This window comes from Erythrolamprus reginae, chromosome 1 (genome assembly GCF_031021105.1).
Source record: "Erythrolamprus reginae isolate rEryReg1 chromosome 1, rEryReg1.hap1, whole genome shotgun sequence".
Taxonomy (NCBI): Eukaryota; Metazoa; Chordata; class Lepidosauria; order Squamata; family Dipsadidae; genus Erythrolamprus; species Erythrolamprus reginae.
Genome location: NC_091950.1, coordinates 5,174,120 through 5,192,214, shown reverse-complemented (window position 1 = coordinate 5,192,214; position 18,095 = coordinate 5,174,120). Strand labels below are relative to the sequence as shown.

Sequence of the window (18,095 nt, the reverse complement as noted above, 5' to 3'; positions counted from 1 at the left end):
TATGCTACCAAAGATACCGTTTCTTCAGCCGTGAGTCCTTTGGCCCTCTGCCTCCATCACCATCCTTGAGGTAGACCTTCCAAGCAGTTGTCCGTGTCCGGTCCTCTCTCGTCTGCTCTCCTTCGCTTTCCTACTTGGAGGTGCCCCCTGGCTGGTACCCCATGGGTGAAGCCAAGGGAGAATGGAGACTCTCTTCCTTCTTCGTTGGCGTTTTTCATCCTCCTGGTCACACGCAGCCGCATTCCTTGGCCGACACCTCGTTCACAGTGTAGTATCGGTCCGCCGTGTCCAAGAACGAGACGTCGCCTTCGTACGACAGCGGTCGGCAGCACGGACGAGCTCGCACCTTCTCCTTCCGGATCTTCCTGATGCTCCGCACATGTTTCAGGGAGAGGTCGTAGTTACGCACCGCCGCGTCGCAGGTCCCGCTGCAGTACCGGAAGAGGACCGTCTCGTCCGAGTTGTAGCCCAAGCCTAGCTCGCTGACGGTCACCTCCAGCTCCTTGAGGGAGCAGGGTTTGTGGCGGGCCTTGGCGCGCTTCATCCGGTTGCCGGCTTTGGCGAAGAGGGGCAGCTCGTGTCCTCCCGAGTTCATGGACTGGCTGTAGCGCTCGATCAGGGTGGAAATCAGCTGGTGGATCTCTCCCTCCGTGTAGCTCTCAAACAAAGTGCTGTCTGTAATCAGAAGAGGAAGAGAGGTCAGCAAGGGGAGAGAAACGGGCAGGAAAAGACCTCGTGGTCTAATGATTTTGAGCAATAGCGCGTAGACTTATATCACCACTTCACAACCTTTACAGCAGAGTCAGCCTTTTGCACCCAACCACACGGGTCCCCCTTTTACCAACCTTGGAAGGAGGGTAGGCTGAGTCAACTTTGAGCTGGTCAGGACCGAACTTGTTGGCAGTCGGCAAAGTTGGCCTGCACTACAGCATTCTGACCACTGGGCCACCATACCACTCCATCCCCTCCTCTCCTTCCTTCCTTCCTTCCGTCCTTCCTCCCTCCCTCCCTTCCTTCCTCCCCTCTCCTCTCTTCTCCTTCCTTCCCTCCCTCTCTCTCCTGCCTTTCCTTCCTTCTTCCTCCCATCTCTTTCTCCTCTCCTTCCTTCCCTCTCTCCTCTCCTTCCTTCTTTCCTCCCTCCCTCCCTCCCTCCCCTCCTTCTTTCTTTCTTTCCTTCTTTTCTTCCTTCCTTCCTCCTCTCTTTGCCTCTCTTTCCCTCACTCCTCTCCTCTCCTTCTTTCTTTCCTTCCTTTCTTTCCTTCCTTTCCTCTCTCCCTCCTCTCCTCCTTCCTTCCTTCCCTCTCTCCTCCCTTCTTTCCTCCCTCCCTCCCTCCTATCATTTCTTTCTTTCCATCTTTTCTTCCTTCTTCCCCTCTGCCTCTTTTCCGTTCCCCTCCCCGCTCCTTCCTGCCTTCCTTCCTCTTTTCCTCGCTCCTTTCCTCTCCCTCTTTCTTTCTTTCCTTCCTTTCTTTCCCTCCCTTCCGCTCTTCCTGTCCTCTCTCTTCTCCTCTCCTTCCTTCTTTCCCCCCTCCCTTCTCTCATTTCTTTCTTTCCTTCCTTCCTCTTCTCCCTTCTCCTTTCTTCCCTCCTTCCCTCCTTCCCTCCCTCTCTCCCTTCCTCCCTCCCTCTCTCCTCTCTCTCCTCTCCTTCCTTTATTTAATTTTAATTAATTAATTTATTTTAATTTATATGCCACCCAACTCCAAAAGGACTCTGGTCAGCTTCCCTCCCTCCTTCCTTCCTTCCCTCTCTCCTTCCTCCCTTCCTTCACACATATACTGCTTCAAAGTGCTTTACCTCCTTTCTCTAAATGCTTTACCGAGTCAGCCTCTTGCCCCCAGTAATCTGGATCCTCCTTTCACCAAACTCAGAAGAATGTAAGGCTGAGTCAACCTTGAGACTCAAACTGTTGGCAGCCGACAGTCAGAAGAATTGCCTCTTAACCACAGTTCTGTTTGCCTTATTAATTCAATTGTGTTTTATAATAATAATAATAATAATAATAATAATAATAATAATAATAATAATAATAAAACAATCGATCACATACTCAGCTGCTGCAAAAAGATCACACAGACTGACTACAAGCATAGACATGATGCTGTGGCACAGATGATACACTGGAACTTGTGCCGGAACTACCATTTACCAGTGACAAAGAACTGGTGGGATCATAAGCCCAAAAAAGTGGTCGAAAATGAGGGACTTCCGACTTCAGACTGACCGAATTCTGAAACATAACAAACCAGACATCCTGATTGTGGAGAAAAAGAAAGTATGGATCCTTGACATCGCAATCCCAGGAGACAGCAGAATTGAGGAGAAGCAGCTAGAGAAATTAGTGAAATACGAAGATCTAAAAATCGAGCTGCAACGACTCTGGCATAAGCCAGTGAAGGTGGTCCCAGTGGTACTTGGCACTCTGGGCGCAGTGCCAAAGGATCTCAGCGGACATTTGAAAACCATCAGAATTGATAAAATCTCCATCTGTCAATTGCAAAAGGCCGCTTTACTGGGATCGGCAAACATAATTCGCCGCTACACCACGCAGTCCTAGGTGCTTGGGAAGCGCCGACTGGTGATGAAATACGAAATCCAGCATAGTGATCTCGTTTGCTGTGTTGTACTGACATAATAATAATAATAATAATAATAATAATAATAATAATAATAATAATAATAATAATAATAATAATAAATATAATCTCTCACTACTGACTAGAGCCTACAAAACCTATGCCAGACCCATTCTCGAATACAGCTCATCTGTCTGGAACCCACACCACATCTCAGACATCAACACTCTCGAAAACGTCCAAAGGTACTTCACCAAAAGAGCCCTTCACTCCTCCACTCGAAACAGAATACCTTACGAAAATAGACTAACTATCCTGGATCTTGAAAGCTTAGAACTGCGACGCCTAAAACACGATTTAAGTATTGCCCACAAGATCATATGCTGCAACGTCCTTCCGGTCAACGACTTCTTCAGCTTCAACAGCAACAACACAAGAGCACGCAACAGATTCAAACTTAACATCAACCGCTCCAAACTTGACTGTAAAAAATATGACTTTAACAATCGAGTTGTCGAAGTGTGGAACTCATTGCCAGACTCATTGGTGTCAGCCCCCAGCCCCCAACATTTCTCCCTAACACTCTCCACGATTGACCTCTCCAGGTTCCTAAGAGGCCAGTAAGGGGCGTACATAAGTGCACTGATGTGCCTATCGTCCCCTGTCCAATCTTCTTTTCTTATCTCATATATCATACATTTTCTCTCCTTTCCTCCTACTTCTCTTCTTTCTTACTTTCTATCATTATATATATTACTTAATGTCTATTCTCTTTCATATGTATTGTATATTGGACAAAGAATAAATAAATAAATAAATATTATTATTATTATTATTATTATTATTATTATTATTATTATTATTATTATTTATTACTATTATTATTAAAATTTACAAGCTGATGGACATGTGTTTATCCTAAACACGATGAAGCATGTGAATGTTTGCTCCGCCTTTGTCCCGCCAACTGTTGGCATAAGGTGAGATCTGAAGGCAGATGAGAAGTTTGACTTAGTGCCAAGGTTTTGTTGCCTTTAACATTTTATAGTTGTATAAATGCTTAGTTTTATAGTTGCAATATGGCTTTTACAGTGCTTCAACTTTTCAATGGGAGCCAGAGAAGCTTCTAAAGGCGGGTGGCTGTGTTAATGTTTTAAACGAATAAATAGATCCTAATCTATTTATTACTTAAGCCTAAAAATATTCATTTGTGCCTCAGGAAGGAAAGGAAAGAATCATGATGATAAATAGGCTTTGACTTACAAGTTCTCTTTTAGTGGACATTCAAACAACAACGGCCCAACAAAAGTGATTTATGGCTGTTCTTCACGTTTATGACCATTGCGTCATCTCCCATGATTCACGGGATCCAAATACAGTGGTACCTCGTCTTACGAATGCCTCTTCTAACGAACTTTTCGAGATACGAACCCGCTGTTTAAGATTTTTTTTTTTGCCTTTTCTTCCGAACTATTTTCACCTTACGAACCCAAGCCGCTGCTGCTGGGATGCCCTGGCTCCAGACTTCCGTTGCCAGGGTTGGTGTGAAGGAAGCAAGGAGAACGGAGTGCTTGGCGAGGCAATGAAAGAGTGTGTTTGAAGAAAGAAAAGGGAGGGGCGGCTTGGAGAGAGCGAAAGATTATTCGCTTTTACATTGATTCCAATGGGAAACATTTATTTATTTATTTATTCATAGAAACACAGAAACATAGAAGTCTGACGGCAGAAAAAGACCTCATGGTCCATCTAGTCTGCCCTTATACTATTTCCTGTATTTTATCTTACAATGGATATATGTTTATCCAAGGTATGTTTAAATTCAGTTCCTGTGGATTTACCAACCACGTCTGCTGGAAGTTTGTTCCAAGGATCTACTATTCTTTCAGTGAAATAATATTTTCTCATGTTGCTTTTGATCTTTCCCCCAACTAACTTCAGATTGTGTCCCCTTGTTCTTGTGTTCACTTTCCTATTAAAAACACTTCCCTCCTGGACCTTATTTAACCCTTTAACATATTTAAATGTTTTGATCATGTCCCCCCTTTTCCTTCTGTCCTCCAGACTCTACACATTGAGTTCATTAAGTCTTTCCTGATACGTTTTATGCTTAAGACCTTCCACCATTCTTGTAGCCCATCTTTGGACCCCTTCAATTTTGTCAATATCTTTTTGTACGTGAGGTCTCCAGAACTGAAGATTTATTCGATTTTTTATGCCGCCCTTCTCCTTAGACTCGGGGGGGCTTACAACATGTTAGCAATAGCACTTTTTAAAAAACAGAGCCAGCCTATTGCCCCCACAATCCGGGTCCTCATTTTACCCACCTCGGAAGGATGGAAGGCTGAGTCAACCTTGAGCCGGTGATGAGATTTGAACCACTGACCTTCAGAAACATTGTTTCATCTTACGAACTTTTCTACATACAAACCTCGTCACGGAACGAATTATGTTTGTAAGACGAGGTACCACTGTATCGGCCACTGACTCATAATTACAATGGCTGCAGAGTTCACGGGGATGGAGGTGTCATGGATTAGCTCAATCCTAGGTGATATTCCATTATGTTCCCATATAAGGTAAAAGTACGTTTGTTAAACAGCAGTGAATGCTGGGTCGTAGGGAGTAAACCGCAACCTGATTGGGCCAGAGCATTATAAAATGCAAAGCTCCTTTACAATGGGTGTGGTGTGGTGTTTTAGGTAGTAGTTGGCTGGCTGAAACAGTTTGAGTGTGAGTTAAGTATTGAGTTAGAGCTGTGGAGTTGATACAGAGAAACCTGGATTGGTTTAGTATCTACATGTAAGTAAGCTTTACTGCATATAGTGAAAGCAAAGTTTGTTCCTATAAATAGAAGACTAAGATGAGGTAGAGATGGATGAGATGACGAGTGATATCAAGGGAACAAAAGACAACAAAAACAACAAGATATGGGGGAAATGGTACAAATGGATCCAAAATAGAAATGAGACAGAAGGACATTAAATATTAGAATACAGAACAACTACAATGTATGATAAAGAGAAATGCAAATAGAAATGTTCAGACTAACTGACAAATGTACCAGGGTGATTCCACACAAAAAACATGTAACCCTTCCCTGGTACAGAGCTGAAGGGACTGGATACTGTAGCCTAGAGGTGGATTCTCTGCTTTACAAGGCAAAGGTTGCAAGTTCAAGTCCCAGTGAGGGTATGGCTAGCTGATGAGGTCAAAATAAGACCGAAATAGATCTATCCTAGTCTCCCTTAATTTTCAAATTCAGCAAAAACATGTGACATATATATATATATGTCCATATTTACAGCAGCACGAAGCTTAAAACTGCAGCCTGATGATGGTGAATGTGATTTCACCGAAACGTCGCATAGACACTCAAAATATTACACGGGGCAAAACCCGAACTCAGAACAATCTACATATATATATATATATGTGTGTGTGTCAAATGTTTTTTTAGCTGTATATATATATATAAGCACAAATCTTTTTCATACTGAAGTGATTATATTTTGTAGTGAAGTGTAAATGTAAACACAATGTACTTGAAATGGGATATGATCTGTAAAAGACCATGGATATATTTTTTCTTTTATGTTGTTGAAAATCATAAATATTTTTTTAAAAAAACAAGAAGACTAAGACAGAAGATACTTTGACTGCACTGAAAAGTAAAACTGTTTACTACTGGTTTTTTTATATAGAACGCTGGTGAGACCACATTTGGAACACTGTGTTCAGTTCTGGAGACCTCACCTACAAAAAGATATTGACAAAATTGAACAGGTCCAAAGACGGGCTACAAGAATGGTGGAAGGTCTTAAGCATAAAACGTATCAGGAAAGACTTCACGAACTCAATCTGTATAGTCTGGAGGACAGAAGGGAAAGGGGGGACATGATCGAAACATTTAAATATGTCAAAGGGTTAAATAAGGTTCAGGAGGGAAGTGTTTTTAATAGGAAAGTGAATACAAGAACAAGGGGACACAATCTGAAGTTAGTTGGGGGAAAGATCAAAAGCAACATGAGAAAATATTATTTGACTGAAAGAGTAGTAGATCCTGGGAACAAACTTCCAGCAGACGTGGATGATAAATCCACAGTAACTTAATTTAAACATGCCTGGGATAAACATAGATCCATCTTAAGATAAAATACAAAACAATAGCATAAGGGCAGATTAGATGGACCATGAGGTCTTTTTCTGCCGTCAGTCTTCTATTATTATTATTATTATTATTATTATTATTTATTCGATTTGTATGCCGCCCCTCTCCGAAGACTCGGGGCGGCTCACAACATGTAACAACAAATCATAAATAATCCAACAGTTTTTAAAATGTTTAAAGATTTAAAAGACCCCATATACTAACAGACATACACACACGCATACCATATATAAATTAAACATGCCCAGGGGGAGATGTTTCAATTCCCCCATGCCTGACGACAAAGGTGGGTTTTAAGGAGTTTACGGAAGGCAGGAAGAGTAGGGGCAATCCTAATCTCCGGGGGGAGTTGGTTCCATAGGGCCGGTGCCGCCACAGAGAAGGCTCTTCCCCTGGGGCCCGCCAACCGACATTGTTTAGTTGACGGGACCCGGAGAAGGCCCACTCTGTGGGACCTAATCGGTCGCTGGGATTCGTGCGGCAGTAGGCGGTCTCGGAGATATTCTGGTCCAGTGCCATGAAGGGCTTTAAAGGTCATAACCAACACTTTGAATTGTGACCGGAAATTGATCGGCAGCCAATGCAAACTGCGGAGTGATGGAGAAACATGGGCATACCTAGGTAAGCCCATGACTGCTCTCGCAGCTGCATTCTGCACGATCTGAAGTTTCCGAACACTTTTCAAAGGTAGCCCCATGTTTCTATGTTTCTACGTGTCTTTGTTATTTATCTGAACTAGTTCCTGATTTGCTACACTATAGATTCTGGTATCTAGCCACGTCATATCCAGCTGCTGCGTATTTCAATATATCCAAACAGGAGGGTGTCGCGCGATCCCCTTTTCTGACCGTCTGACAAACCACATTTGTAGAGGAAGTCTGATTCACTTAATGACCATGTCACTCAGTTCACAACAGGCAGGGACACCCTCAACAGATGTGGCAAGAAAGATTGTAAAGTAAAACAAAACTCGCTTAACAACTGAATTCCTTGGCAAGGTCGATTTTGGGTCATGGTTTTAAGTCAAGGACTATCTGTATCAATGAAGCTGGGACAAAATGCATTACATGTATGCAGCAGAGGTAGGTTCCTCCAGTTCAGACCGATTCACCTGAACTTTGATGATGTCACAATTGATGATGTCACAATGATGTCACAGAACCGGTTCTGTCAGTGCCAATCCGTGGATGCCGCCATCTTTTTTGGGGAATTTTGGGGGGATTTTTTAAAGAAAATATTTTTTTGGGGGGGGGAGAGATTTTTTCAGGAAGCTTCCCTGAACCCTCCGGAGTGCCAAAAACAGCACAACGGCAAACTGGGAGTGCAATTTTCTGAACTTCCGGTTTGTCCGTGGGGGGATTTTTTTGCCTCGGGGCTTCAGGGAAGCTTCCATGAAGCATCCGGAGGGCGAAATAGCCTTTCTGAAGCCTAAAAATCAGGTGGCCAGCACGTTCATACATGCTGAAGCTGACACGGGGCAAAGTCTCGGGTGGTCTCCAATATGGCTCCACGTGGCACCTCATGTGGCCCTATATGATTTCTGACAAGTGGTTGTCCAATCTGAAACCCTCCAATGATGAAGCTCCCACAACTTCTGAAGGCAAGTCATCCCACTGACTAATTGTTCTCACTGTCAGGAAATTTCTCCTTAGTTCCAGGTTGCTTCTCTCCTTGTTTAGTTTCCACCCATTGCTTCATTCATTCATTCATTCATTCATTCTGTTAGTACAGGGTACATGGTTGTTAGGGATTGCCATTGTAAACTGCATATTGTACACTTGTACCAAACTTGTACTTAAAGAGTTAATGTGCACTCAAAGAGTTAACTTGTACTTGAAGAGTTAATATTCAAGGCTGTTTCGTCACTTCCTCATTGAAGCTATAAAAGCTCATTATTCTGCTCAGCCACTTCCTTTACTTTTGCCTGAGATGGGGGAGTCCTGTTTAAGCTTCGTGCTTGTATAAGCTTCGTGCTTATTATCTATATTGTGTTTTGCTTTGTGTTTCTAATCTTGTAATTGCTCAGTGCTTATTATCCTGTATTTGCTTCGTGCTTATTCTGGATTGTTTATATTTTGTTTATATGCAAATAATACTTATTTAACTAAGTCTGTGTCTTGGCTTCATCACACATCCACGCTCTGTTAAAATTCACTGCTCGGTGTTGTCGAAGGTTTCATAGCCTAGCTAAACCGAGACAAGCCAACACATTCATTCATTCATTCATTCATTCATTCATTCATTCATTCATTCATTCATTCATTCATTTATTAGAAGTGAAAGGGACCTTGAAGGTCATCGTCCAACCCGCTGCTTAAGCAGGAAATCCTACAGCACCCCAGCCAAATGACAGTCCAATCTCCTCTTGAAAACATCCAACGTTGGGGAGTTCACAACCTCCGCTGGCAGGCCGTTCCACTGGTTGATCGTTCTGACTATCATGAAGTTCTTCCTTATTTCTAGGTTGATTCTCTCCTTGGTCAGCTTCCAACCGTTGTTCCTCGTCTGGCCCTCTGCCCTGGAAAACAGCGTGACCCCCTCCTCTCTGTGACAATCCCTCAAGTACCTGTAGACTACTATCATGTCCCCCCTGTTCTTGTTCTACCCTCGGGTGCTTGGGAGAATAGGTTGACTCCTTCTTCTTTGTGGCAACCCCTGAGATACTGGAAGGCTGCTATCATGTCTATCCTGGTCCTTCTTTCCATTCAACTAGCCATGCCCAGTTCCTGCAACCGTTCTTTGTATATTTTAGGCTCAAGACCCCTGATCATCTTTGTTGCTCTTCTCTGCACTCTTTCTACAGTCGCCACATCTTTTTTTAATATCGTGCCAGCCAAAAGTGGATGCAGTTTTTATTTATTTATTTATTTTATTTATTTATTTATTGGATTTGTATGCCACCCCTCTCTGTAGACTCGGGGCAGCTAACAACAGTGACAAAAAACAGAATGTAAAAATCCAATATTACAACATTTAAAAACTATTGTTATAAAACCAATCATGCATACAAACATACCATGCATAAATTGAAGAAGCCTAGGGAGAAATATAATAATAATAATAATTTAATAATAATAATAATAATAATAATAATTTATTAGATTTGTATGCCGCCCCTCTCCGAAGACTCGGGGCGGCTCACAACAAGTGATAAAACAATATTGTACAGGCACAAATCTAATATTAAGAAAAAACTAAAAACCCTATCAATTTAAAAAAACAAACAACACATACATACCAAACATAAATTATAATAAGCCTGGGGGAAAGTTGTCTCAAATCCCCCATGCCTGGCGGTATAGATGGGTCTTAAGTAGTTTACGGAAGATAAGGAGGGTGGGAGCAGTTCTAATCTCCGGGGGGAGTTGATTCCAGAGGGCCGGGGCCGCCACAGAGAAGGCTCTTCCCCTGGGGCCCGCCAGATGACATTGTTTAGTCGAAGGGACCCAGAGAAGGCCGACTCTGTGGGACCTTATTGGCCGCTGGGATTCGTGCGGTAGTAGGCGGTTCCGGAGGTATTCTGGTCCAATGCCATGTAGGGCTTTAAATTATCTTAATTCCCCCATGCCTGACAGCAGAGGTGGGTTTTGAGGAGCTTACGAAAGGCAAGGAGGGTGGGAGCAATTCTAATCTCTGGGGGGAGTTGGTTCCAGAGGGTCGGGGCCGCCACAGAGAAGGCTCTTCCCCTGGGCCCCGCCAACCGACATTGTTTAGTTGACGGGATCCGGAGAAGGCCAACTCTGTGGGACCTAACTGGTCGCTGGGATTCGTGTGGCAGAAGGCGGTCCCTGAGATTCCAAGTGTGCTCTTACCAGGGCATTATAAAGAGGTACTAAGACTTAAGAGTGTGCCGTTGTTTTGTTCCTTGAAGTCCATAAATTGTACTGGTGCTCTGCAAAAAAAAAACCTCCTCCCCCCTCCTTCGTCTCAAGAGAAGCTGCTGCAATAAATGAGGATTCATAAGAAGCATGAATAAACATTGGACTAATCCCATTTGAAAGGCCAGCTCAGCTCGTGCCGTGAAGACAGTTACGACTCTGGAATCTGAGACAGGAAGCCAGGAATTGCTTACTCAAAGGCAAGACATCCCCTCGGACCAAATTCCCATGAAGTGAGTCAATCTGGATAATGTCAAGCAGTCAGAGATTTCTACCCAGCTTCACACACTCATGTGCCGGACACCTCATCCAGCCCAGAGTCCTGTTTCCAAGCCTTATATATCTGGGCAGCAGGTTACCATTTGTTTATTTTATATATTAATCAGATTTGTATGCCGCCCCTCCCCGCAGACTCAGGGCGGCTCACAGCAATAATAATACACAATTTAAACAAATCTAATATTTAAGTTAATTTAAAACCCCAATTTAGAAACCAATCATACATACAGACATACCATGCATACATTTTATAAGCCTAGGGGGAGGGAAAGTCTCAATTCCCCCATGCCTGACGACAGAGGTGAGTTTTAAGGAGCTTACAAAAGGCAAGGAGGGTGGGGGCAACTCTGATATCTGGGGGGAGTTGGTTCCAAAGGGTCGGGGCCGCCACAGAGAAGGCTCTTCCCCTGGGTCCCATCAAATGACATTGTTTAGTCGACGGGAACCGGAGAAGGCCAACTCTGTGGGACCTAACTGGTCGCTGGGATTCGTGCGGCAGAAGGTGGTTCCGGAGATATTCTGGTCCGGTACCATGAAGGGCATTAGTTCTCAACTAAGAAACATAGAAACATGGAAGTCTGACGTCAGAAAAAACCTCATGATCCATCTAGTCTGCCCTTATACTATTTTCTGTATTCTATCTTAGGATGTGTTGTGGTTAGCTCTGGCCCAGCTCCTGCCCCAAGGACTGTGGATGTGAGGGAGACATCCACATGCTGCAGGCCTGTTTTGCCCCCGGTGGAATCTGCTGATGAAGGCTCCTCTGACCAAGAAGACATGAGTGACAGGGAGGAGGAGAGTGTGGCAGACAGCTCAGAAGGAGATCAATTATCTAGCTCCTCCTTGGATTCGGAACAAGAGTTAAAGATACAGCCACACATGCGGAGAGCGATGCATAGGCAACAACAACTGAGAGATTATTATCAAAGAAAATGAGGCCACCTGTGGTTGGGTGGGGCTGTGGTCATTAGTGAGGCTGCTATAAATAGCAGCCTGTGGGTTTGGCCATTGTGGAGGATTATCTGACCGTTGTGTTTCGTGACTGCTTTACTGACTTGGACCTTTTGTGTGCTGATTTTTCCCCGCTTTGAAACTAAACCAGAGCAAAGTGTGTTTCACTTTGTGAAAGAAGGACTGTGAATTGCCTCACAACTGCAAGCTAAGTATCACAGAACTGATAAGGGACTTGTACAAATTACCAGTTTGTTTGGAGATGAGTGCTCTTTGCTATACCAAAAGAGGGCTTGGTTTAAATGAATTTTCATTATAAAGAACATTGTTTTGAATTTTCAAACGTGTGTGTGTCTGAAATTTGTACCTGTGAATTTTTGGGAGGAGTGTACCAGAGAGCCCGACAGAACAGGATGGATATATGTTTATCCCAGGCATGTTTAAATTCAGTTACTGTGGATTTACCAACCACGTCTGCTGGAAGTTTGTTCCAAGGATCTACTACTCTTTCAGTCAAATAATATTTTCTCACGTTGCTTTTGATCTTTCCCCCAACTAACTTCAGATTGTGACTCTTTGTTCTTGTGTTCACTTTCCTATTAAAAACACTTCCCTCCTGGACCTTATTTAACCCTTTAACATATTTAAATGTTTTGATCATGTCCACCCTTTTCCTTCTGTCCTCCAGACTATACAGATGGAGTTCATTAAGTCTTTCCTGATACGTTTTATGCTTAAGACCTTCCACCATTCTTGTAGCCCGTCTTTGGACCCGTTCAATTTTGTCAATATCTTTTTGTAGGTGAGGTCTCCAGAACTGGACACAGTATTCCAAATGTGGTCTCACCAGCGCTCTTATACAGCGGGATCACAATCTCCCCCTTCCTGCTTGTTATACCTCTAGCCATGCAGCCAAGACAAATTTCCCATGGTGTTAGGAACTAAAGCTTCTATTCTGGTACCCTGGAACATATTTTTACAATCCAACCAAGCAGGCGTTTATAGTTGGGAGAGGGTCCCTCTGACCTTCCTGCTGATTAGCTTAATCTCTGTTGGGAGAATTGGAGCTAGATTTATGGTTGGGCATCACCACAACATGATTCGCCCACGTTTCTGCAACACTCCATGGCTTGCATTGGCTGCCAATCAGTTTCCGGTCACAATTCAAAGTGTTGGTCATGATCTTTAAAACCCTACATGGCATTGGACCAGATTACCTCCGGAACTGCACGAATCCCAGTGACCAATAAGGTCCCACAGAGTTGGCCTTCTCCGGGTCCCATTGACTAAACAATGTCATTTGGCGGGCCCCAGGGGAAGAGCCTTCTCTGGAACCAACTCCCCCCAGAGATTAGAATTGCCCCCACCCTCCCTGTCTTTTGTAAACTACTCAAGACTCACTTATGCCGCCAGGCATGGGGGAGTTAAGATATTCCTTCCCCCTAGGCCATTACAAGTTATGCATGGTATGTTTGTGTGTATGCTTGGTTTTATAATAAGGGTTTTTAGTTGTTTTATTAATTGGATTGTTACATGCTGTTTTTATCATTGTTGTTAGCCGCCCTGAGTCTACGGAGAGGGGCGGCATACAAATCCAATAAATAAATAAATAAAATGAGGCCCTGTATTAAGGGGTTGTGGCATTAGAGGGTTTAGAATCACTGGTAGGGTCTTCTGCTTGGGCGGGGTGTTGGACTAGAAGACCTCCAAGGTCCCATCCAACTCTATTCTGATTTGAATTGTTCTGTTGCACTTACAGCTTTTCAAAAGTGCTCCCCAATCCTTCAGAGTTTGATTTAATTACCTACACATATCCACCCTAATCAGCAGCTTCTGGTACAAGTCTCATTCCTTTGCAAGCGTACAATTAAATCCAAATAACGGCCCACCACAAATCGCGGGGGGGGAAAAGGCCAAATGTATCCCAGTCTTTGTTTTCTGCTCAAACAGTCGCAATTCCAGTTGATCCTTTGTTCCCGCTGTCTCGGGAGGCAGGATCTGGATTTAATTGCAAAAAAGGGTTATGCGGATTTACCCTTCCACAAAGCAGTTGATTGGACTAGATTTGGGTCTTTCCTTGCGGCAATCTTGGTGTGATTAACTGATTATCTCTGTTTGAGACGTCTGTTTCCTCTGGCGAGAAGCGCTTTCGGAAAAGTGGGTCTGCCTATTTTAATGAAAAGAAGAACTAGGGGATGACATGATAGCATCTTCCAATGTTTGAGGGGCTGCCCCAAAGAAGAGGGAGTCAACCAACCTACTGCATCAACAGGGGAATACACTCCAAGACCAGGGAAGTCTTAATACCACTCTACTATGCCCTGGTCAGACCACACCTGGACTACTGTGTTCAGTTCTGGTCACCATACTTCAAAAAAGACAATGAAACTCTGGAGAAGGTGCAGAAAAGAGCAACCAAAATGATCAGGGGTCTAGAAACCAAGACTTACGAAGAGAGACTGCGGGAACTGGGCATGGATAGCCTAGAGAAAAGGAGGGCCAGAGCAGACATGATAGCAGTCTACAGGTATACGAGGGGTTGCCACAGAGAGGGTGGGATCACTTTATTCTCCAGGGCACCGGAGGGCCGGACGAGGAACAACGTCTGGAAGCTGACCAAGGAGAAATTCAACATGGAGATAAGGAGGAACTTCCTGACGGTCAGAGCGATCAACCAGTGGAGCAACCTACCAGCGGACATTGTGAGCTCAAATACTCTGGACATTTTAAAGAGGAAATTGGACTGCCATTTGGCTGGGATGCTATAGGGTTCCTGTTTAGGCAGGGGGTTGGACTTGATGACCCGCATGGTCCCTTCCAACTCTAACAATAGATAGATAGATAGATAGATAGATAGATAGATAGATAGATAGATAGATAGATAGATAGATAGATAGATGACAAGAAACAATGAATGGAAACCAGTCAAGGAGAGAAGCAACCTAGGAGAAACTTCCTAACAGTGAGGAAAAATTAATCGGGGAAACTGACTCCACTTTTCACCAACAGCAACCAATTTTACAGTATAGATTGTGTTATGCACAAGCAGACCAGATAATCACAGTGAGGAACATCGTGAGGTAAATCTAAATGAAATACAGAACTCAGAGAAGAAAAGGGTGAGGGAAAAGGGAAACACCCTCCCACACACACACTTTCCTTTACACCCACAGCAGCCAATCATGGCATAGATTGCCTCTTGTATGGGCAGACGAGATAGTCAAAAACTCAGGAACATTGTGAGGTAAATATAAATGAAATACAGAACTCAGAGAAGAAAATGGTGAGGGAAAATGGAACACCCCCCCCCCCTTTCCTTTACACCCACAGCAGCCAATCATGGCATAGATTGCCTCTTGTATGGGCAGACAAGAGTCAAAAACTCAGGAACATTGTGAGGTACAGTAAATCTAAATGAAATACAGAACTCAGAGAAGAAAATGGTGAGGGAAAATGGAACCCCCCCCCCTTTCCTTTACACCCACAGCAGCCAATCATGGCATAGATTGCCTCTTGTATGGGCAGACGAGATAGTCAAAAACTCAGGAACATTGTGAGGTAAATCTAAACTAATACAGAGAAGAAAAAGGCTGGGATAAGGGGAACTCACCCTTTATACCCACAACAACCAGTCATAGTGTAGATTGCCTCATGCATGAGCAAACAAGATAGTCAGAAACACAGGAACATCATGAGGTAAATCAAAAGGTATACGCAGAAGAAAAAGGCGGGGAAAAGGGAAACTCTCCCTTTACACTCACAGCAACCAATCCCAACGTAGATTGTCTCATGCATAAACTCACATCTCCAACCAATCAACTACAACTGTGTGTTGTGGCCCATTGTGTACTGCTCCAGCTACTAAATTAAATAGCCTAACATAGACCAACAGTCTGATGCCAATCAGCACTTAAGAGTACATATAGTCCACAACGTATGACCAAAATTGAGCCCAAGATCTCTGTTGCTAAGTGCAATATTTGTTAAGTGAGTTTTGCCCCATTTTTCTACTTTTCTTGCCACAACTGTTAAGTGAATTGCTGCAGTTGCTAAGATAATTACACGGAAGTCAGGTGAACCTGGCTTCCCCATTGACTTTGCATGTCTGAAGGTTGTAAAAGAGGATCACATGAACTCAGGACACTGCAACCGCCATAAATACAAGCCAGTTGCCAAACATCTGAATTTGGATCACAGAACCATGGGGATGCTGTAATGATTGCAAGCGTGAAATGCGTCATAAGTCACTTTTTTCCAATGATGTTGTAACTTCGAATGGTCACTCGACAAACAGTTGTAAGTCGAGTACTCCCTGTAGAAGATCAGCTGAGATCAGGCCACCTGCAGGCCTTTGCAGTGGGCTACAACCCCTTGAAAGTGATGTCCCCCCCCATGACTGGACACACCCATTGCAGCAGAGAGGAAAAAAGAGGATCAGACATAATGACTTACACTGGGAGATCAGCGACCTGCGGCGTCCCAGCTCCCGTGGAAATCTTCTGGATCCCTGGGCCAAAGAGGGAGAGGAGGAGGCGTCGTCAGTGGTGTCAGTTCTGGAGAACAGCGACAAAGGGAAGGCAGCAGATTTGAGGCTCCAGCTGAGCATGTCTCTACAAACCAAAACGGAGAGCATGGAGCCGAAAACCATGATGCCTATGGCTGCAAACTTCCATACGTTCATCTTAGACCCAGTCAGGACATTGGAAATCTGGAAGACAGTCAAAAGCAACAGGCTTAATTCCACCTGTCCTCCCCAAGGATGCCACATCTGCAAAATCCAAGGATGTTGCACCCAGGGTCTACTTTTTCTCCATCACCACTCCACCCTGTCAAATGCAAACTCGCTTAGAGTCTGGGGTGGGGAGAACCAGCCGCCTTCCCTGGTAGAAAACGGGGCCATGTTTGCAGGACATCTGACTAAAAGGGAACTGGTTTCATTTTCCTGGGCTGTGGACCGTTTCACCCTGTTGAATGTTAGATTCTGTCATTAGCCACACCAGCATATAAACGAATAAATGCATCTTGCCCAAAGTCATTGCACATGGCTTTTGGTGGCTTGATTGCTATGGGGTTTATCAAACTACTAAAAATTATCTGGGAAAGATTTTTACCCAGGTTATGCAGTGTGTATGTGTGTGTGTGTGTGTGTGTGTGTGTTTCCAAAAAGTCACAATACAGTGGTACCACTACTTAAGAACTTAATTCGTTCCGTGACCAGGTTCTTAAGTAGAAACGTTCTTAAGTAGAAGCAATTTTTCCCATAAGAATCAATGCAAAAGCAAATAATGTGTGCAAACCCATTAGGAAAGAAATAAAAGCTCAGAATTTGGGTGGGAGGAGGAGGAAGAAGAGGAGGAGACAGTCACTGCCAAAGGAAGAAGGTGAGGTGAAGGGAATCAAAAAAATCCAAAACTTTAAAGCTTAAAAAAAAGAGGGATTCTGAGGTGGCGAGGAGGAGCACACACCTCCAATACATCCAGCATAAGGCTGCCTCCTATACATTGCCTCCCAAACACTGGCTACTGCTGCCTCTACCTGCTTCCTCTTCCTTCCCATGCTGAAGGGCCTCCCCCCTCTCGCTTGTTCTTTGTAGATGGCACCTTTCCTTTGCTGTGGTGACTCCTCGGCTGCTCAGAGCAAAGGGGGCGTTTCTTTTTTCTGGGCACTGGCAGAGGTTTATTCCCTGTCCAAGTGCCCAGAGAAAGGAAAATGCTTTGTTTGCTCTGAACTGCCAAAGCCTCCTTAAGTGCCACCGAAAGGCTCCTCTGGCAGCTCTTAAAAGCCCAAGATGTCCGGGATTAAAGGGGGAATGGCAGGAAACTGACCGGGCCTTCGTGCTGCTCTCAAATTTCCTGGGAAATTTTTCCGAGCTCAGGTTCTTAAGTAGAAAACGGTTCTTAAGAAGAGGAGGGGAAATCTTGAACACCCGGTTCTTATCTAGAAAAGTTCTTAAGTAGAGGCATTCATAGGTAGAGGTACCACTGTATATATAAAATGTCACCAGTTTTATTTCCGTGCTTTGCCATCTTTTGCTGGTTTTAAGTTTGGGCATCATTATTGCCCATATTGAGTTGTCCTGCAGCAACATCACAGCACCAGACCCTGCTTCTAGGCCCCTCCGAGTTGCGGGGAGTCGGGCAGCGTAGAAATTTAATAAATGATTCTTATTGTGAATATTCCCAGAATTGCATGGCGTCTTCATGCCCAGCAAAAATGCCATTTTTCCCACCAAAAATGCAGTTT

The 18,095-nt window shown here is 44.0% G+C and overlaps 1 protein-coding gene across 1 annotated transcript; it reads right to left on the bottom strand.

Annotated features, from left to right (window-relative positions):
* Positions 1-226: 226 nt before the first annotated feature.
* Positions 227-16,557, bottom strand: NRTN (neurturin). The gene is made up of 2 exons (XM_070731967.1): positions 16,305-16,557; positions 227-675 (listed from the first exon to the last, which is right to left on the bottom strand). The coding sequence occupies exons 1-2, from the start codon at positions 16,531-16,533 to the stop codon at positions 227-229; spliced, it is 678 nt and encodes a 225-aa protein (XP_070588068.1). The 5' UTR covers positions 16,534-16,557.
* Between the last annotated feature and the right edge of the window lie 1,538 nt (positions 16,558-18,095).

Excerpts from the sequence above, each read along its gene's own strand:
- NRTN (XM_070731967.1), bottom strand. The coding sequence starts at position 16,533 with ATGAACGTATGGAAGTTTGCAGCCATAGGCATCATGGTTTTCGGCTCC. Across the intron at positions 676-16,304 it reads CAGGTCGCTGATCTCCCAGT|ACAGCACTTTGTTTGAGAGC; the intron begins GTAAGTCATTAT and ends TTCTGATTACAG.